Source organism: Xiphias gladius, chromosome 8 (assembly GCF_016859285.1).
Source record: "Xiphias gladius isolate SHS-SW01 ecotype Sanya breed wild chromosome 8, ASM1685928v1, whole genome shotgun sequence".
Classification (NCBI taxonomy): Eukaryota; Metazoa; Chordata; class Actinopteri; order Istiophoriformes; family Xiphiidae; genus Xiphias; species Xiphias gladius.
In genome coordinates, this window is record NC_053407.1 from 13,604,853 (window position 1) to 13,626,129 (window position 21,277).

At 42.2% G+C, this 21,277-nt stretch overlaps 2 protein-coding genes and 1 long non-coding RNA gene across 5 annotated transcripts in view; 2 read left to right on the plus strand and 1 right to left on the minus strand.

Moving 5' to 3' along the window:
* itpr2 (inositol 1,4,5-trisphosphate receptor, type 2) overlaps positions 1-357 on the minus strand; it is a 58,497-nt gene extending 58,140 nt beyond the window's left edge. For both annotated transcript variants that reach the window (XM_040132146.1, XM_040132148.1), the window contains exon 1: positions 240-357. In XM_040132146.1, the coding sequence (XP_039988080.1) occupies positions 240-331 (92 nt within the window). In that variant the 5' untranslated portion in view covers positions 332-357. The remainder of the gene's footprint in view (positions 1-239) is intronic.
* LOC120792800 lies at positions 252-1,091 on the plus strand. The gene is made up of 2 exons (XR_005707888.1): positions 252-367; positions 636-1,091. It is a non-coding gene; the product is annotated as an uncharacterized LOC120792800 (long non-coding RNA).
* Positions 1,092-5,687: 4,596 nt separating this feature from the next.
* Positions 5,688-18,893, plus strand: plekhg7 (pleckstrin homology domain containing, family G (with RhoGef domain) member 7). Of its 2 annotated transcripts, none has more exons than XM_040134210.1 (17): positions 5,688-5,944; positions 6,631-7,421; positions 8,297-8,319; positions 10,760-10,863; positions 11,777-11,817; positions 12,142-12,243; positions 12,722-12,871; positions 13,152-13,247; positions 13,967-14,065; positions 14,912-15,025; positions 15,452-15,626; positions 16,634-16,749; positions 17,085-17,172; positions 17,267-17,346; positions 17,463-17,616; positions 17,773-17,870; positions 18,247-18,893. In XM_040134210.1, the coding sequence occupies exons 2-17, from the start codon at positions 6,774-6,776 to the stop codon at positions 18,355-18,357; spliced, it is 2,199 nt and encodes a 732-aa protein (XP_039990144.1). In that variant the 5' UTR covers positions 5,688-5,944; positions 6,631-6,773; the 3' UTR covers positions 18,358-18,893. The 2 variants fall into 2 exon arrangements, with proteins under 2 accessions (XP_039990144.1, XP_039990145.1); XM_040134211.1 differs by lacking the exon at positions 5,688-5,944 and adding an exon at positions 5,999-6,284.
* Positions 18,894-21,277: the final 2,384 nt, after the last annotated feature.

Here is a 21,277-nt window from a genome sequence, read left to right on the forward strand (position 1 = left end):
GTCTACCTGGCGTGACACGCTGCTTTGCATTCCTGTCGCATTCGCGTAAACGTAAAGAATTTCCTGAGCAGCGGCAGTCCGCGCGTTGACAGGCCTTGGCCTGTTCCTCCCTCGGCAATTTCACAGTGAAGGTTCGGGGATGCAGAAAAGCGGCGGCTCGTGTCAGACGTGAAGTACCTAAAACAGTGAGGATTAACCCACACAGACTGAAAAACGAGAAGCAGAGAAGAGGAACATACCCCAAAGTACTGATGAAGCCATTCACCGAGCCTTCCGCGTAAAGAGACACAATATCTCCAATGTGAAGGAAGCTGGATCTGTGCTCTGACATGTTGCTGAAGTTTATTTAACTGAAGATACGCTCAAGGTCTGTCGTGGTTTTCCATTTATGAACGGATGGCACTTCTCTTCGGGTGAAGTAATCCACGAGTTACGGCGCCCGCAGTTTAGCGGCAGTGCCCACATTCACCTTCATTCTTCTAGTTCTGCATTTCAGCAAGTCGGTGGAGAAAAGGGAAAGTGCAAAAAAAAAAAAAAGGAAAAGAGAGAGAGAGAGAGAAACTAAACTGCTGACGATTTTAAAGAAAATGCTGTGGTTTTCAGACTTATTGAACTTCTTCCTGTATGTCACACAGACCCGAGAGTGCTCTTCTTCACATCCACTTCAGGGGGAGGAGACTGAGACTGCTTCTTCTGCTGCTGCTGCTGCTGCTGCTGCTGTCAGGGCTGTGGGCAAATTCCGTTCAGTGACATGTTTTTGTTTTTATTCCGAGCAGGCCCCTCCACAAGATTACGAGCCACCACACACAGTCACAGAAAGTCGACAGCTGTAGGGGTAGATAACTGATAAATATATAGAGGTTCTGCGGGAGATTAAAAGTAGAGGACAACAGATGAGGCCAACTTGTTTCCATTGGAATACTGCAAGATAAGACCTATGATATATGGACATTAACATTAATATTAATATGTCTCGATAATTTTTCATGTATTTGTGTGTAAATAGACGACCAGATAAGATGAAATGAGTAACTGTGTGTTGACCCATAGAGCTCAGTGCTAGATAAATAAACTGTGAAATGATTTATTCATTTGATGTCTTATTTCATAATTGAATTTAATTATATAATATGGAATACTTTAGGTCTGCAAGCCAGCATTTCAGGTACTGCAAAAGGTCAGCACCTAATATCACCCTTAAAAGCCTTGAGCATGCTTTACAGCTCGACAGAGAAGAAACCCAACTGTGGAGGTCTTTATTCACATCTCTTTCAAGAGGTTTTCACATTACTTGTTTTATTTAAAACAAACTCCTTGGGTCGTTTCCTCAGGCATTGTTTCTCCAGACTAATCACAAAATGTCTAGCAGCAAATCAGACTTCCGGCTGGTTTTTGCTCAATATCCTGTCTGCCCTTAGTTTTGAACAGCACCAGTCCCACATGAACAGAGTGAGTCGGTTTCACAGTGTGTCCATTACAGGCCTCCTCACTGCCACAGGAGCACGACTGACAGAGACACTTTTTGCATGAAAACAAAGACAAAAAAGTAAATCTCTACTTTTCTCTTTCTGTCAAAACCACACATGGTAGTGCAGTTGAGTTCCCTGGAGGACAGGTGCAATGTCTATGTGTTTTCTGTTTTGTAATTTTTTTGTTCTCTGTTCTGTTCACTTGTTTTCTTTCTCATCGGTATCTTCCAGCCTGAAATATACAGTGACCAGAGGTAGAAAGTAATGAAATACATTCATCCAAGTACTGTACTTACAGTGGTAAGAAAATGTAAGTGAAAATTCTGGAATTACCTACATTTATTTATTAATTTCTCTTAAAATATGTTCAGATTTTTATCTGAATAACACACAAACTATTGTATTGTTCTTGTCTTTATAGTCTTTAAAACGTTCACAACGTAGGTTGGAAAGAGTATGTGAACCCCGAGGATAATGACATCAACGAAGGCTCATTGGAGTCAGGAGTTAACAAACCTTGAGTCCAGTCAATGAAACCAGACTGGAGGTGTGGGTTAGAGCTACTCTTGATTTGTAAAAAAAAAAAAAAGCGCTCAAACATTTTGAGTTATGTGTTCGTAAAAAGCATCTGTTTATCTGAACCAGGCTTCACCAAAAAGGGATCTCAGAAGATTTGAATGGTTGTTTTGCATAAAATCTGGAAAAGATCACAAAGTCACAAAGTCATCACAGAGAGTTTAGATATTCATCAGTCCGCAGTCAGACAAACTGTCTATAAATGGAGATGATTTAGTTCTGTAGCTCCTCTCCTCCTGAAGTGGGCGACCAATTAAGATGCCTTCAAAGCCACAAAGCAGAATGATCAATGAGGTAAGAAAAAAAAAAAAAAAAGCTCAGTGTAACAGCTGATGGCTTAAAGAAATAACTGGAACCGGTTAACATCTCTCTTTGTGAGTCGACTACATGCAAATCATGGTGCATGGCACATGGAGCGTGGTGTGTCCATGGCAGGACACCACGGAGCAAGCTGCTGCTCTCCAGAAAAAAAAACAGAGTGTGCCTGAAGTTAGCCAAAGAGCAGCTTGACACTCCACAGTGCTCCTGGGAAAAGGTTAAATCAATTGATGAAACTAAGGTTAGGATATATGGGAAGAACACGCAGCACTTCGTGTGGCATAAAAAAGGGCACAGTGTAACAACAGGAAAACATCATCCCACCGGTGAGGTACGGTGGAAGAAGCATCATGATTTGGGGCTGCTTTGCTGCCTCTGAGCCCGGACAACTTGAATTTCCACGTTTGAAAACATTTTATGGGCAATTAATGCAAAAAACAAAACAGAACCAAAAAAACCCCCCAAAAAAACAGGTAATTCAAAAGTGTCCACATCCTTTTCTCTTACAACTGTAAGTACAGTTTACATGGACTTGCATTACACTTAGGTATTTGTAGTTTGTTACTTTATGCTTGTACTTCACCACATTTCAGAAGAATATATTGTATCTTCTTGCTTCACCCCATTTATATTACAGCTTTAGTTAATAGGTACTTTTTCAATTATGATTTTACATAAAACAGATATGGTAATCTTATGAAATACCATGCATTGTCAAAGATTCAAACAGTAGTTCCCAAATGTTTGGCTTATGAACCTTTATAAAAAACAGGGTAAGTTTTCGAGTTTTCTTAACAATTTTACCAAAGAACCATTTTCCCTCTAGATTTCTCAGTCTGGCGGCACGAGGGGGAAATCATACAATATTTCCCCCCAAAAAAGCAAGGATTAGAGAAACGTCCCAAAACAGAACGCAAATTCGTGTCAGAACTTTGTTGTTTCTTCCTCCCTCTCCCATTAATCACATCACAACCCCTCATGTTTATCTTGTGATCATTTGGACCTAGGCTGGGAACCACTGAACTAAGCCACCAAACTGCATATAAAGTAGTTCAAACTTGCTCCACCTTGAGCTGCTACAGCAGTAAAATGCTGCTTACATGCTGATGCATCAGTATTGATGAGCCAATAATGAAATATACAAATAACCAGTCACAGGGGACAGAATGAGTACTTTTTATTTTTTATACATTAAGTATGTTTAGCTGATAATACTTTTATTTAAGTTTTGAATGCAGGACCTTTACTTCTGATGGAGTATATTTACATTGTTGTACGAGCACTTTTACTTCAATGAAGGAGTACTTCATCCACCGCTGACTATGGCTATGATGATTATGACTGATGATGACGATGATGATGATAACGGTGGGGCTGGTGATATAGATTATTAAAGTTTGAGCCACAAAACATACCAAACGTCAAATGTGTGAAGCATGGCACAGAGATGTGAAAACGTGTGAAAGTGCCAGCATTCATCAAAATTCCAGCTGATGATGTGTATCCTATCACTTACCTCATTCACTGGAAACAGCAGTAGATGGTCTAAGAGAGACAGAGTGAAACAGTGGCCGAGGCTGAAAAAAAGAACAGGGCAGTAGTGGTTTTCGATATTTTAATATACTACCTATATTGATACACTAGGGGTCGCTAGAGATCAAGCCTCAAAGGGGTTCAGCCTCAGCTGCGAATGTCACACAGAGGATCCCATTATCTGACCTACATCGCCCTCTAGTTTTTCATTTTACCGGATTGACAGATAATTCAGCTGATCTTTCAGGTTTGCCTGTGTGTTCAATACAAACAAGTGGACCACAAAAGGCTGTTTCATACTGGTGCCGAGGACCGGCTCCTTAGGCCAAGGAGACCCGGTCGGGAGGTGAGACACGGTGACACAGATTTAAGTCACAGGTCGCCACTGACCTCCTTATGCTGTAAAATCATTTAATGTTGGCAGACAGACTAGTTTATGTCTGCCAGGAAGTAAAATGTTCACGGCCTTACTTGCGTAATAGTCATGCTGATACAAGGAAATCTCAGAAACAGATAATGAGAAGTTAAATTACAGGACTTCACAGTAACCACTATTTATTTCATATGGTGAGAAAAAAACGGTTCAAATTTGCTTTTGTGTCATGGCCACTATTGAGAACAGTGTTGCCAAAAGATAATGTACATTGTAAATACACTGTAATAATTCACAATGTAAGAAAAATGGACAGGGAATGGGTTTCACATTACTCCTCTATATACACATTGAACAAAATAGCCTCAATTGGTGGGAAGTACTCAACTACTGTACTCAAGTGAAAATGTGAGGTATGTGTACTTCACTTGAGTATTTCCATTTTATGCTACTACATACTTCTACCCCAACACATTTTAGAGACAAATATTGTATTTTTTTACTCCGCTAAAAGTATTTGACAGCTTTAGTTACTTATTATTAGTTACTTCAGGTTTTTGTTGGACTTTTACTTATGGCAGAGTATTTTTACGCTGTGGTATTATTACTTAAGTAAAGGGAGTACTTCTTCCACCGTGGCCTACCGAACTATATAACTGTATTAGTACTACACAGTACACACGATGAAAGAAAAATAAATCTCTGCGAACAAATTATACAAAATAAAGGAATATGCTGTATATGATAAGATGGGATATAGTTTATCAACTGAATGGTAATGGTGAAAACCAGTGATGAAAAAAGGTTTAAACTAGACCGGTATTCAGTAGAGCGCAGACCTCCGCCAAAGTCATTGTCAAACATCATACACAAGACTTCAGGGGAAAAAATTCAAATTCATAGTAAATGACTCGCATCAGCCCAAACAAATTTGATGGGTTCTTCCCTGGGCCCCTACCCATCCCTCCAGCAAGTTCGGTGCAGATCGGTTCAGTGCTTTTTTGCGTAATCCTGCTGACAAACAAACAAACAAACAAACAAACAAACACGGGTGATCACATAATAACCGCCTTGGCGGAGGAACTAGCTGTGAATAAAAAAGGTGGAGACTGACTTTGAACGGCTATAGCGTCGGTGCCCTAGAGCTTCTTGCGAGCTATAGTACATTTCTATATGTTCCTATATATATATATATATATATATATATATATATATATATATATATATATATATATATATATATATATATATATATATATTCCATCCCCTAAAATACCACTGCGATAAAAATAGAATGATACGTGTAATTCGTGCATGTGCGCGTGCGCATGCGCGCGCGTGTGTGTGTTGAGTGGAGAGAGACAGAGAGAGAGAGAGAGAGAGAGTGAGCGAGAGTGTTGATGTTCCCACGCAGGCTGAGCAGTCGCACCTTTCCACCAGCTCCGGACACTGAACCGCCCCACTCCCTCCGTCGCTCGGCACCTCGCAGACCTGTTCCCCGGCCGGCCCCAGCTCCTCACTGGTGTTTTGACACACAACCGAACAGCCGTCGGACGGAGACTATCTCCCTCCCGCGAGCCGCGCGAGCCTGCCCAGTCTCGCCTCCGTCACCAGCGGCAGGACCTGACTTCCCTTCGCCATCACCGGCTCGGGCCGTCGCGCGGCGCCGGCGGATGTAAGTAAACCAGACCTCCTCAACTTTAACGGGTTTCCGTCCAGGCACGTGCGATGATCTGCTTTCACGCATGGGGACGTGCTCCACAGCTGATGATCGATGTGAACTTTCGGAGACCTTGTTTCTCCTTTCACTTTTGGTACCTCGTGGATGTGCGGAGTTAACAGCTCGCTGAATAAACAGTGGAATGAACCTATATATATATTGTACCTTTACGGCTGGAAAACGGGATTAAAAACGATAGTATAATATCTTCGGTAGGCTACCGAAAGAGAAAATCGGTGTCAGCACACAAACACTGGGCCAGACAGTAGTCTGAGGCAGAAGTGGATGAAATAAGGTGCATGGCCTCCTTTGCTTCTTTGTGTCTCTCACCACATTGTCCAGACTTATATTGACACACTGTGCAGTTACTCTCCACTGTAATACGTCTGTTGTAGCATCATTGTTCACCCACTGACCAGGTCTAGTCCACCTGGTTTGCCCCCCTTCACAGACACATATGTATTAATGCAGACTAGTTTATAGGCGTACTGTATTTTTTTTTTTTTTAAGGACTTCTCCACCACCAACTTACTACTTTCACCCCTGATCAAATCCCCTTTCAGGAGATTAGGAGGCAAGTTTGTGCCCAGCCTGCTCCGTTCTCCTGGTGTGTATTGACGCATTTCTACTTTTTCTCCCAGAGGCTTGAGAAGCGAATGGTGTGAACAGTGTTGGAATGCAACAGGATTATCATCTGACCTTAACTCAGAGGAGGCGAAGCAACCAGACCACTGGATCACACGTTTTCTGATCTCCGCTGCACTACAATGCCTTTGAGGTCACAATGTCTACGCTGAAGCACGTTATTCTGCAGGACAAAGACCAGGGTGTGGAAAAGAAGCTGGACTGGAGTTACATTGAGTGGGTCGAAAATGAGGTGGTCACCCCAGGTGTGGCGAATGCACAGACACAAACCGACCGGGGGCCCTTTGAGCACAAGGAGAGTCAGACCACCAACCCGATCATAATGCACATAGATCTCACAAGGACACACTCCAAGCTGAGAGATTCGGGTCTGGTGGACGCCGATGGCTTGGTCGCACCTTTCTTCCAGTTTGACCGGCAGGCCCCCGGCCGCATCTCCACGTCTCCCACTTTGAGGAGGATGAGGAGCACCCGACGTCCTGTGATGGATTCTCAGGATCCTGGCAGGATGAGCAGCACGCAGGAGGAGCCTTCCTCTGCGAGCACGCCATCCCCCATGAGCCCCGTCTCCCCAGCACACAGAGTCAAGTCTCCTCTCGCAGCAAGTCCCCTCGCTGATGGAGAGGTCTGCCACCATCATCAGCCCAGTTCTTCCTCTGGCAGACAGAGAAGCACATCGCATAGATTCAAGACTTTTGGCAATGGTGTCACTTCCACGACACAAGAATGTCGCAGTGCTCATCCTACTCTTTTTAAAGATTTTGGATTCCCAGATGGTGACGTACAGGTGAGCTTTTATTTTTGGGGTAAAGCATTATTTTGATTGAAGCCTTATAAGGAAGACGGTAGTCCAGCAGAAATCATTTGTCTCCCTAATGGTCACGCAAACCTCAAGGTCCGGTGTGGATCTTATATCCAAAGCCTATAAATTAAATGGTTACACATTCCTTCCTTGCCGAAACTTTCTCTCCCTCACTCTGCGTTGCCTCCTGCGGCGGTCACTCACAATGCGAGCTTTTGACAGCAAATGAATCAGCAGTTACATGCACTGACAGCTCTGACCAAACCCACTGCCTGGAGAGGCCTGGGAAGTGCTCTCCTTGGGCCCCTATTCACTGCAGTCAGCAGTCACCCAATAATGGAGGGGTCAGTGAGCGATGGAGAAAGATAATGGGCCGATCTATTCATCAGCTCGTGGTATTCAAGCGAGCACATTCTCAATAGAGTGCCGACATTCTCCTCAGATATTAGAGGCTTTTGAATCCAAACGACCACTTAAAACACTGATTCAAATTTCAATGTCTTTGAAAGTGATATAGTGGTGTTGTTAGCAGGAGAAGGTCCCTGCACCCTGTCTTTAATGCTGAGTGTACAGTAAGACGGTGCTAGGCTGCCATGTAAATAGTTTTAATTGGAGCCTTGGAGACTCGAGGCCACCAAAAAAATGAGTGAGACTTTTTGTTGCATAAAATTACTACAAATTATTATTTGAACTTGTTTTGATTGATGCCTCATTTTCAGTGAGGTTCTAAAGAAGTTAATCAACTCTGTACATCTACTTTAACGTGTGTTTTTTTCAGTCAACACTGATGAATTAGTCTAGTGCGTGGGTCCAATTGAAAGTTTTCCATTGACTGATGCAATATTTTTGTCTTTTTGCAGGAGAAAGAGCACTACTATACTAGGTAGGTGTACCCTGGGCTGTTTTGTATGTTGTCTGTATAACCTGTAAGCACAGACAAAAAAAAACACAGTGACTTCACTGTCAAGTTTGTCCAAACAAGTTTGCATATCAGGAATGTAGTAAAAAAAAAACCACAAACAAAAAACTGATAAGATGCACTACAGCGCTCACATTTGTTTTGTTTTGTGTTTTTTTTTCATTGTCCCTCTGATTCATCTCTAATTTGCACGGTGAAACTCTGCTGCTGCCTTTTCCAAAATACCTTTAAAACCCTTTCACTAAACCATGTCGCTTTAGCATGATGAGTGCCTCCTCCTTCTGTGCTCGTGGGGCGCTCATGAGCCAAGCGAGGAAGACTGGACCTTTGCTCTAAGGACCCCCATTGTGCATTCATTGTCATTCATGTCTTTGTTAATGGAGCATGAGCTTGGTGGGTTAAGTTTTGAGAGTCCCATGGTTATGCATGGGCTAGACAAACTCTCATTAAGGCTGTTTTCTCGTTCTGCCACCCACACCCTTCCTAATGGGCTGCGGGGCTCTTCCCCTCACTGGATAATTAGGCAGCTATTGTCCCAGTAATTACGCCCTGGCACTGTGCCTTCTTACAGTGACCGGGCCTTGCGAGCCATTGGTCGGGACAGTTTTGTTTCGGAGCATCATTATTTCCCTTGTTGTGCAGGAACAAAGCATCCATTTTTACGAGTGCTCTCAGTGGCAGAGAGGCTGACACAGAGAGAGCTTTTCTGAACGCTCACAAAGCAACAGGATGTCATTGTGAGGATGCTGTGGAATGAACTGCGAGGAGGCAGTGACCTGGTTTAGAGGAGTGCCTCTCATACATGTATTCTCTGCAGTGCTCAGGTGCTGCTGCTGCTGCTGACTGTTATCTGTTCTACTGTTGATTCAGCACTGTCAGCCTAAACATTGATCTGTATGGGTGTTGTATCAGTTTGCCAGGAAGGACACAGCCACTGCCAGTGACCACAAAGAACAGTTGGTGCTTTCACAGTTCAACAAAAGTGTCCTGGAGGAAAAAACGAACCAGTTACTCCTGTTCAGTTGTAGACTAACTTTATCCTCTGAGTGCACACGTTGGCCCCTGTAGCCATGTGGCCTACATGTGCATTTGAGTCAGTCTCCTGTGCTGCTTGTGCAACTATGCAGGCGCAGCGGCAGATATGCAGCTACTGTATGGGGGGGGGTATTCTGTGTTGTGGGAGGAAGAAAGACAGATCATTCAGTACAACAAAGCAGATTTTACATATAATAGTGGACAGAGACCAACCAGTACCAGCATTGTTCCTCTTGCTTGTACTTCTGATGCAGTTTATTGTATTGTCATCATAAACAAGGACATTAGCCCTCACCTGTAAGCCAGGCTACCTTATTATCTGATCCTGCCTCGATAAGCTCGAAAGTGTGTTGATCTACCCTGACTTAATGAGGATGTGTTTACAATGCACCGATGGTGAAATGGATTTTATAACAGTGATCTTCTCGTAGGTTTAGTCTTGTTGCTTCTCATTTTTCGTTTCCTTTTCTATCCACCTGTGAACTCTAAACTCTTAGAGTGCGCCCGCAGCGTGATGACATTGGTCACTGACCAGCTGTCGATCAGTGTCAGCGTGCCAAAATTGAACCTTACCTTTGGCAAAACCAGCCTGTCTGGTTGCCGTGTGCACCTTGTTTCTGCTGGCTGCAGCCAAGCTAAGCGACTACAAGTCCTCTTGTTAGCGCTGGCAAAGTTTGGATTGTGGTCGTCACACAGTCACAGATGAAGTTTCACTAAGTTTCAAGTCTTTTTATACCCGTAACAAATGAAAACATAGTTTTAAACATACTTATTAGGGTCTTTGATTTTTGATTTCAGCATGCGAATGTGCTTTTTTTTTCAGCTGTAATACCTGAGGTAAAACAGTAAAAGATAAGTCACAACACTTGAGAACAGTGGCTGTTGGAGCTTTGCCCGAGGCCAAAAGGCAGGCCTGTGTTTTTCCAGCTACAGCCAGGCCTTGGTTACTGACGATGAAAAGGAGACAGAGAGGATTATAACTGGCACACGCTGACAGCTCGCCTCCTTCCACACAAATAGGGTGATCCATTAAGCGGCAGCTATAAACCAGACACATAACACTTATCCCTTATAATTTCCGCTACCCGTGTTAATCGCCAAATTTGCTGCACAGTGCAGGTGGTATTACAGTGGTATGTCAGCCACGTAAAATGACGAAAGGAATTCTGTTATTTCCTGTGGCTTGCGCTAAGTCTGTGCTCTTTGTGCTGGATCACATTGACAGTAGAATAATAGTGGTTCCTGTTACCGTGAATTTCAGATGGCCAGCGACGCTGGTTTTAAAATGTCAAGCATTACAACCAGTTTTAAGGTTGGCGTGTTTGGCAGCCTCGTGAAGACGTTCACGTGTCTCCCTCTGTTCTCTCAGGCTTCAGGAAAGAAGACGGAGCTCTGTGGTGGTCAGCTTGCCTGGATTGGATGTTTCACCAGGAGACCTGTTTGTATCCAATGGAGCAGCTGGTGTACTAAGTGGTATAAACCTATCTTGTAATATTATATATCATACTACAGATTTATTTTAATGGTATTATTTATGTCAACATATCAGTAGCCCTTAAGAGCAGAATGAGGTACGATGTTTGTCTGTAGCCCAACCTTGCGTGTTGTTATGGCAATCCAAGCAACATGTGTGCATCATATTTTGGTTTGGGTTGTGGCCCACTTTCCATAATGGGGAAAGAGGCTGGACAGAGTTCACTGATTGTAATGTTTATATAAACATGTACACCTGCTGTAAGCCGGTAGTTGCTGTCAGTTTCGTCAAAAACCTCACAGAATTCAGACAGTAGTTGAATTACTCTTCCGTACTGAGCTTTTATACTCGATATAGGATTTTTTCTGGACCAACCGAAATTCGGCATGTTTATAATCCATCATACAGTAAACCTTGAATTCAAATGCCATTACTCACATCACAATGTTCTTCAACAATCCTGATTATTTTTAAAAAGATCATGTGCAACACATCCATTTTTTTTTTAAAGATAACTAGAGACTTTGAGAGGCAGATAAATGGAATTGGCACGAAAAAACTATTTTTGGCCTGGGATTGAAAGGTTTTATCAGCGTGCAGTTATTAATGTGTCTCGATGCTTCAAAGATTTCACATTGTCAGCGTTGTCTGTCTGTGGTGCAAAACCCCAAATTGGGTCCAAGAGGCCAACGGGCAACACATACACTATTTGTCTGTTACTCTAGTTTGTGTGTTTAACCAGTCATTTTTGCAAAAATAATAAGAATTACTTGCACTTTCTGTAAATTGTTTCCTCAAGTCCAGTCCAGTTTTTATACTAACACACTGTTTTGTTTGTTTGATTCTAATCACTTTTGTTGGACAACACACAACCTTTGTTTATAATCAGCATTTTATGTTTGATTTTCACAGATACTAAGAAGTCAAAGTGGCCTTTTTCAAGGCGTAGTACGGTAGGTGTGTTGTTTGTCTTTTAGTGGAGGTTGTGTGTCTGCCAGTTTTATGCTTGTGGTTTGTATTGATGTACTTTGTTTGAGCAGTGGGCAGTTGGTGTGGACATTGTTCTCTGACCCACTTCTCCAAGCAGATTAATGTGGTTCCTCTTATCCCTTTTGGGCCGCACAGACTTTGTAGTTGTTCAAAACTTGAAATGCAGAACTTGTGCTAAATGTGTCAGTTTAGTTTTTGAGAGTGCTTTACCTTGATCAACACATATCCGAAAGTCTGTTTTCAAAATCAGCCTAACACCATTGTGTTTCTTTTATGTCACCCTTCAGACTAAAGGGAAGTCGCAGACAGTCACAGTGTCAGATATTGAAAAATATCTCTCAACAGAAAAGATTCAAGACTGGAGAAACTCTGAAATTCAGAAGTATAAGGTGAGAAATGAGTACTGTCAGCGGCGAAAGCCCTTAAGCATCCATACTGTCTTAGGTAAATCATCGTGTTGGTTTTGTCTGCACAGTGACTTTGCTTTTAATCCAAGCAAAGTCAGAGTTTCCAGATTTCCAATCCAAATAGATCTCTGTGTTTAACAAGTGACATAGAAATAACAGGACGGCAGTTAAGAGGGAAGCCCCGGCAACGTTTAAGTGACACATGTTGTGCAAGAACCAGAATTTCTAGGCAGTAACCAGTCAGGTCGACCCTGAACACGTACATAAACAAACACTGACATATGCTTGAGTGTTTCAGGGTGTTTGTAGGAACTTTACAGTGACAGAATATATAGTTATTATACAAACACGCATTCTGAGATGTTTGAGGAAGATACATTTTCCCTGTTTGTGTCTTTCTTAACAGTTTTTTTCCTTCTTGCCAGTGCAGTGATTTGTCTCTCCGTCTGTGTGCGTGCAGGACTACTCTCTGGCGGAGTTCCTGCGGGACCAGTCTTCCCAGGTGAGCGCCGCCTCTGACCCTCAGGGCTTCAAGAGACAAGAGGCCATCTGGGAGCTCTTCACCAGCGAGTGTGTCTACTTCCTGGATCAGCTCATGGTTCTGAAAGAGGTGACTCAAAATGCACACGCATATATAACTACACACACACACACACACACACACACACAACACACGCACGCAAGACCAGAAATAAATAGACCAAACCAAATGAAACCCAACACCTGCTGCTTTGTGTTTTTCTGTCCTCTCACTGAATTCCAGTCATTGAGATTAATGTAAATGTCTCTTCGGGTTTTCCTTTCTTTTCAGCAGGGGATTAGAAATTAAATGCGGCACGACAGATAGCCTGAGCCCATTCTGTCTCTCTGACTCCATTTGTTGCTCTCAGGTGTTTTTGGCTACACTCATAAACCTGCAGACGAGGAACTGCCTTACTGATGTTGACTCCTGGAGACTGTTTGCAAACCTCAACGAGCTTTGCCTGGTGAGACATGATGCAAATAAGTAGCACGAGGACTGTTAGTTTTATACGTATTATGTAAATAATTACAAATAACAGCAGCCTTTGTGGCATTATAATAACACTGTTTGTTGTGCAGCGTCAAAACAGCACAAGTGAGCGATTGTTAGCTCTTGAAAAAGTGCCTTAAATAAGAGGATGACAATCATTTATTAAGTTTTATTTAACCAGGAAAGCAACGATGAGATAAAATAATCTCTTTTTCAAGAGAGTCCTTGACAAGATAGGGAGCAATAACAATGAGTTACACACAAACAGCATAAGACCGATAACAAAAGATGCAGTACGCCACAGAATCTTAATTTGACAGAAGCATGATGAGTAAAATTTTATCCTAAAAACAACCTAAATAGCACCTTTTAAGCAACTAAAGAGAAGCTTAAAACCATAAAAATAAATAAGACCAATCTAAAAATGATAGTATTGTAACCTAATACGTGACATGCACCCGGATTATTACATTATTCCTATTGTTGGAAATAGGAATATGTCTCCCTGTCTCTATCTATTCATTTATTAATTCATTCATTCACTCATCTTAACGTGCAACTGCACAGCTGTCTGCTCCCCTCTCCGTCCTGTCATGTCATTCTTTTCTGTTATTAAACTGGGAGTGAGTGAGGTAAGACCATATCTCCTGGCGCCACTGGGACAACTTGACACTTGAGTGTTTTCTGCTGCAGGTGAGCTTTGGTTTCCTTAACAACCTACTGCGCGTCATCAAGGACACGTTGGAGATTACTGAGGACGGCAGGCCCACCCTGCTGGAGCTTCTGAGCAAGGCGAGCATGACTCATGTGGACAACACACCAACACTTCGTCTCTCTCGGATGCTTCGCACAACTGAACGAATTATCGTGTGTAGACTGCAGTTAAAGTTTTCAAAACTTTTCAAAATATTTGCTGGAGAGGTGTTTAAATTATGCAATAATGCAGAGGCTACAGATCACACATTAAACTGGATTGATTGATATTAATATGTATTTTTGTAACAAGCACAATTCAATTTCTAATAATCAATAATAACAATCAATCATTTAGAGTTGTTAGAATTACTATATGTCTTATTCACGCATTAAAAAAATTAGGGTTAAGTTTAGATTTATGTGTTTTTTGCAATGTATCTACACTGACTATAGAAAGCAGGTGACATTAGGTAGACTGGTGGTTAAATATAATTTTGTAATGTAATTTTTGTAAAAGTAATACCGTTATCTCTTGATTTTCAGGATAAAATATGAATAATAATAAATCACGTGCATCGTTTTGACTGGATCGGGTGTCCTTAAAGAGATTGAGCTTCCCCTGAAACTCTACAGTCCCCGTTTAAGGTTTTGTTCTTAGATGATAAATGATTTTGAGCTCCAGGGTTAAAAAAAAAAAAGAAATCCCCTCAGGAAAATAATAAAAAAAACTTCTTCATCACACTGTTAAATTATGCATCACAAAAAGCAGCAGAGAGAAAATAATTCATCTCACAGGAGCTGGAGAACATATTTCACACACAGGTTATGTTTTTGTGCTTGCATACAGATTGGCATCTTCTTGTTGCCTCTTTACGTTCTGTTTATCTGCAGCCCAATGGCAATGTGCCCCAGCGTCTGTGTAACTCTCCCATCTGTCGGCAGGCTTTCCAGGAGAGCATATGTCACAGCCTGCAGAAGTACTGCCTCAACTACTCCACGGCTCTGCTTTACGTGGACAGCCTGAAGCCCAGAGAGGACTTTGGATCTTACATGAAGGTACAAGGAGGGAACTCACTGAGGGGCAGCTAAATCTTGTGTGCGAGTCAGTGCGGTGGCAAGGACGCTGTGCGCCGTCACAACATGGAAGGCGACGTGGTGCCAAGTATGAGAGAGGACACACGGCGACGTTACTGCCTAAACATCCAGTTCAGTGTCAGCGACACTTGCCAAAGAGAGGAATATGACCATTTGTCCGTTGTGTAACCTTCCCTGTCATCATGCTTATGTAATTGTTAAGGCTTTTACTGTGTTATGGTGCTAGATATAATTTCTCCTCACACTGTTTTCACCGCCCATCCCCCCTTTTCCCCAGTGTTGTAACAAACACCGTGACGAGCTCTTTCACCCCCCTGACTCCCCTCTTTTTCCGGCCCTCCTCTCACCTTGCCCTCTCTCTTTCTCCCCCTTTTTTTCCCCCCCGAGTGGTGTGAGAGGAACGAGCAGTGCCGGAGGCTGCAACTGCGCGACCTGTTGGTGACGCCTTTGCAGAGGCTAACTCGGTACCCGCTGTTGTTGCGGAATATTGCGAAGAGATGTCAGACAGAGGACGAGACCAGAGGCCTGCAGTCCGTAGCAGAGCAAGTGGACACATCTATATGTGAGCAGCACACACATCTGTGCCTGATTTCTTGCCCTTTATTTATAAAATGCGACAGCACATCACAGAATATCCTCTTGTCCTACACAACCTACACAATTTCAACTCTTATCAGGCGACTCTCAGCGACTGAGTAACTGATCGTATTGTGGTGGGGCTAGTTATGTGACGGGAAGCACCTCACATAGATCCTGTCAGCTGCTGATGACAAATTGTCTCAGCGGTGTCATTCAGCTGACTTATGTGACTTATGTGTTTCTTCAGCAGTGTGTTTGTCAGCAGGTGGTTTACAACCATATTAAGATACAAGAAGGATGTTAAGGAGCTGTAAGCGACTTTATCTCCACCAGCACAAACACACCAGCTTGTGTCTTTTAGAGCAAACAGGCTCGGTGCCTTGGACGGCCGCCAGCAGCCCTGACCGTTTATTCTTCACAGCATGCCTCTGCCTGCGGACCTGTTGTGGCGGTTTACTCTGTAACTAGATGGACAGGCTGTGGGAAATGTTCTGCAGCACTGCACCTCGGAGTCATTTTGTTGTATTGAACAAATAACCTTCCGAAAGCGAACAGCGTGGCCTCACAAATCTTTAATGACACACTTTCATACACGCAGTTAAAAGGTGTGGCAGAGCTGCAGACACCACAGCTAAGAGGTGTAGGCCAATGTCCTCTGGGTGTGGGCGATATTTACTGTAAAAGCTGAGCTAGCTGTGATCTCTCACGATACCGTCACGCCCCTGTTTGGCAGGCAGCCATCGCTAGAAAGAGAAACACAAGGTAGATAATAGAGAAGAGCTTAATTAGCCATGTTCTCACACTGTAATGAAAAATGTATATGTCCTTTCAAAATGAAAGATGTCATTAATGTGATTAAAATACGTAATTATTCTTAGAAGTAATTAACAACTTGTTCCCACTATGTCTAGTTTTCGGCAGTACGTTCTGTTCAGAGGTTCCTTTCCTTTTTTTGTCCCTCTTGATTGAAATGATTCCTCTGATTTCCAGGTGATTTAGAGGGAAAGGTCAAATGGTTGGATAACTACCGGAAGGTGAAACAGTTGCGAGATGCCCTGGTCTGGCTGCCTGTATGGGAGAGAGACAAGCGAGCCTTCGTCCCTGAGGTCTGTCTAGTCATGTGTGTTTGGGTATATATTCACATTTGTGCCCGCTTGTGTCTGCGAGAGCTGTTTTGACAGAGCAAAGCATAGTAACCACAGATATGCGCCAACAACTCATCCTCCAATACCTTTTGGGAGCCGATAAGATGTGGCTGATAAGATGTTCCAATCATTTATCTGGATGGGAAATCAGATAACACCAAAAGCAAAGAAAACTATTTCAGAGTATACTTTGGTACCAGAAACTCAGATCTTTCAATATGAGGTTACATGTCAAAAGGTGAAAATGTTTTTTTTGGGGGGGGGTTTTCTCACCGGATTTACTGCTTCTCTTTTAGAACCTGAAACATCTCCTAAAGGCTGTCACTCTGGAGAATCTTATTTCTCACAGGAGTCTGCTGCATGAAGGGAAACTGGTGCTCACAGGTGTGTACAGCTGGCATCAATCGAGCACATTTTACGTGCTGAGTGCTTCGATTTGAACAAAATCTTACATAATCTCTCTCTACCTGATCACCAGAAAACACAAAGCTGATAGATGTTTATCTGTTCCTGTTTGACGAATTCCTGCTGATCACAAAGTTAAAGAGAAACAAGAAGGTATGTCCCTCTTTCGGCCTGTTCTCACTCTCATCTGGACCAATGATAGATATTCAATATATGTGACTACACAAGCTTCATAACTTGTTCACCTCGCATCCCGTCTTCCCGTGTAGAGGTCCATCGGTCCGGAGCAGAATCCTCTGAGGCTGCCACAGAACTTGGAGCTGGATCAACTGCTGAAGGAGGGATGCACCTTCACGGTTCTCGACCAGCCCGTCTCTCTGGACCGACTCCAGCTCAAGAACATTGATCAGCTTAATGCCTCAAGTAATTATAACGGTTTTTAGTAACGCAGACATTGTTTGTTTCTTTTTGATTGGGTTTAAGAACTATAAATATAATATCTCATGCCCTGTTCACAGCCAGTATCGTTTGTTGGTGTTATTTAATGGAAGAATTTGTTATTCCGTGCTTTCCTTGTAGCATCAGGGCTGCCTCATTCTTTCATAATCATGCACCACAACCGCTACCAGCAGTGTATCGGCGCGTTCATCTTGCAAGCTGCGTCAGAGTCTGTCAAGGTAGATCAATGCAACTATGAGTTTCTGAGAAGTTTCAAAAGGCTTGCATGTGTAAGTCACTTACACGTGAATTTTGATTAAATTTGGATGCTCATTTACTTATAGAGACAGAATCTCATTGTAAATTTGTGTATTTGTTTTTAATAGTGTTATATCTTGAATTCTACAGGCATTCAGCTGAGCTTTGTGGTATTAGGTTGATGAATTTTATGAATATTACAGAATAATTTCCCTTAATTTCTGCATATGTTCATATCTAAAGCTACAGCGCTATACAAATAAAATATTCAGTATCATCTGGTCAATCCATCCAAACAGCTGTGAACTAGTAAACTTGATGATATCTGCCTCTGACACCTTTGTGTGTGCTTTCCAGAGAGTGTGGCTGTCAAAGATAGAGGGCGCTGTAATGGCGCTGCTGAAGCTGGACTCTATGCAGGCGCGAGTGAAGAGCTCCGCTCTGTGGCTGGAGTCTTCCCAGATCTGACCCGTTAAAAACAGCCCTGGGAGCCGCCTGCAACTACCCAACTGTCAACTGTGCACTTGACTCTCCCTTGAAGTCTTATAAATGACTGTACTAGCACTAGGATCATTTTGTAAACTAAATGTAAAGTGAATGTTTGCTTAAAGGCAGCTGCTGCAGTAGTGTACAATAAATACCTGATTGTGTAGTAGAGGTTGTTATTGAGGGTTTTTCCCTTTTGAAGAACACACATCACTTCATCTACTTTTTAAAAGCGTCTCGTCGGGTTTCCACATGCAGTCAACCATCAAATGCGGAGACTTTTCAGTGACATTCACGGACTCGACGAAACAATCTCTCCTCGAGCTCCCCTTTCACTCATAACACTCGATCGTCATCAGTACATACTTTGCTCGGTGTTCTCAATTTTTAAGCCAGCATGGACAAGAGGTCCCTGAAGTGGACAAAAGGAACATCTACAACTCCATGACATCTGAACAGACTCCATCTGCTGACCAAGATCATGTGATATGATTGAAAGCTCCTACACAGCTACTAAATTGACCTTGAGGTGAGACTATTTCGTCAAGGTCAAGAATGTTCTTTGACCTTCAAATCCAAGGTCTTGCTTGTTGAAAAAAAATGAAAATAAAACCTCTTTTTACTCCAGAGAGATAAGGCTTACTGATGAATTTGGTTGCTATATTTATCAACATATAAAATTGAATTTATTCATTTTTAAATGCATTATGCATTTCTTAAATGAACAAACTTCAAATGGCTGTTAAAAGTAATTCTTGGTATATAAACAGAAACATCACACGCAAATAGAAACATACCTTCGGTTTTATTTCGGTTTGTCATGACAGTGAATTAGAAAAATCAACTGGTGCATGTGAACATGAATTACATTATTTCTCACGTCCCTTCGGGTGAACTGAAGTCACCCTGACTCTGGTAATACACGGTGCGTGTCACCGCTAACGGCGAGCAGTGATGTACAAGACGTTGGCCATAAGGCACACCTTCACAACCACCAGATGTGATGACTCAAAAACATGGAGAATAAGTGTGAGCCACAGGCCAGTTAAGTCATCATGCATGATAACTGAGCAACACAAAGCAAGCCACAATTCACTGTGTATAGGTCTGTGGTGCCATTTTGTAAAAATGAGTAAGACACTGATGAATCCACACACAGTTTCACTGTTGTCATGTTTCTACATCCACAAGTGTTATATATTTCCTTTTTCTCTTTCATTACAAACATTTACAAAGATAATTATGACAGACTTCGTGTTAATGAGCAGTTAAGTACATCGGGCCTAGAATTGCTGAAGTCTGTATGAAGTTGGTGGTCCTACGTTTGTGGCTGGGTTCACATACGGACGAGCCCAGAATACAATAAGGTGCAAATCATCTCTCTAGGTTTCAGGGACTGTACAACTCACAAATTCTTGATCAAATGCAGGCAATGATACAACATTTGTGACATCTAAGGTTTAGAAATAGTGCTTTCCTGTGCCAATCTGAGGTAGACATAACAAAACCAAAGCAACACAAAAAGAGACAGGTGTTTTTGAGAGTTTTTTGCAACTGAGATGGACAAGAATACAGAGCTAATTTGGTAAGCCTAGGTCTGAAGCAAGCTGCTTGTTCCAAAATTCCAGAACAGCCTTCATTGTCACCTGGCTTACAGTGTTATCGCCTACTCCAGTCTGTAGACAATTGCACAAATGATCTTACCAGTATCTATCAACAATTATAAATTAAAAAAAAAAAGCAGGAATTAACTTTTACAGTGTTCTCAGCTGCAGGCAGGTTGGACAGAAAACCGACAGTAACCACTGCACCTGAAAGCAGCACTAACATCCCTTGACGACGCGAGGTACTGTTGCGGCCAACATTCGCCCTGTGCATCTCAGCAGACAAGCACAGCGGGCCTAAACACAAACACACACTCTGTTACAGCAGCATATCACACACAGCCACAGTTATTGCTCTCTCACACACACATGCACACACACACACGCGCGCACACACACGTACACACAGCCCAAGCAGTAGTCAGTGCTGTTGCGTGGATGAGACAAGCAGCAGGAAAAAAAAACATTTAAAAAAAATAAACATGCAGGCACCTTCAATGACTGCATCGCCAGCCTGCAGAAAGCACCACAATTTGTAGAAATTAACACACAAAGAGAAACATGGCACTGCAAAAACATTTTAAAAAGAAAGCCTCTCAGATCGTCATACGTGCTGTGTTCAAGATAAAAATGTCAGACCCTGTGATTTAAAACTGAAAAGCTTTCGAAGAGACGCTTAGAAAAATACTGAAATATGAAAACAAACTCAGGGCTTTCATCTGGCCTGTATTCCTGCTGCAAACATTCTTTGGTCATGAAATAGGCTGAATACATTAATTTTCGACAAATTCACAAACGCTGCCGCACAAAGGAAACATGCAGGAAACATGCAGTAACTTAACATCAAGTTATGTACGGAAAATCGCTGGTGCATAAACTGACAGATGAAATGTTTTCTTTAAGGTTGTAATATTGTTTTTACAGTTGGAGATTCAGAATCCAAACAAAAAAAAAAAAAAAAAAAAAAATTGCTCCATTTTGCTTCGAGAAAAATCTCAAGGTGTAATTTCTTCCCTTTTGCTGTGTCACAATGTTAACAAAACAGATCTGGTTCTCTTTGCCTATGTGAATTTACACAAGATAATAAAAATAAAAAATAAAAAAAAATAAAAAAACCATGTCCACAAACATCAAATTCACACTTAAACTGATAAACTGACAAGCTTTGGATTCCTTGTTTTGGGGCCAAACGAACTGTTGACAGTCGAAAAACTACTCAGAAACACCTCTGTGTTCAAAAGTAAAATCTGCATTACACAAATTAAATACAATCTGTCAGTTAAATTGAAAAACCTTAC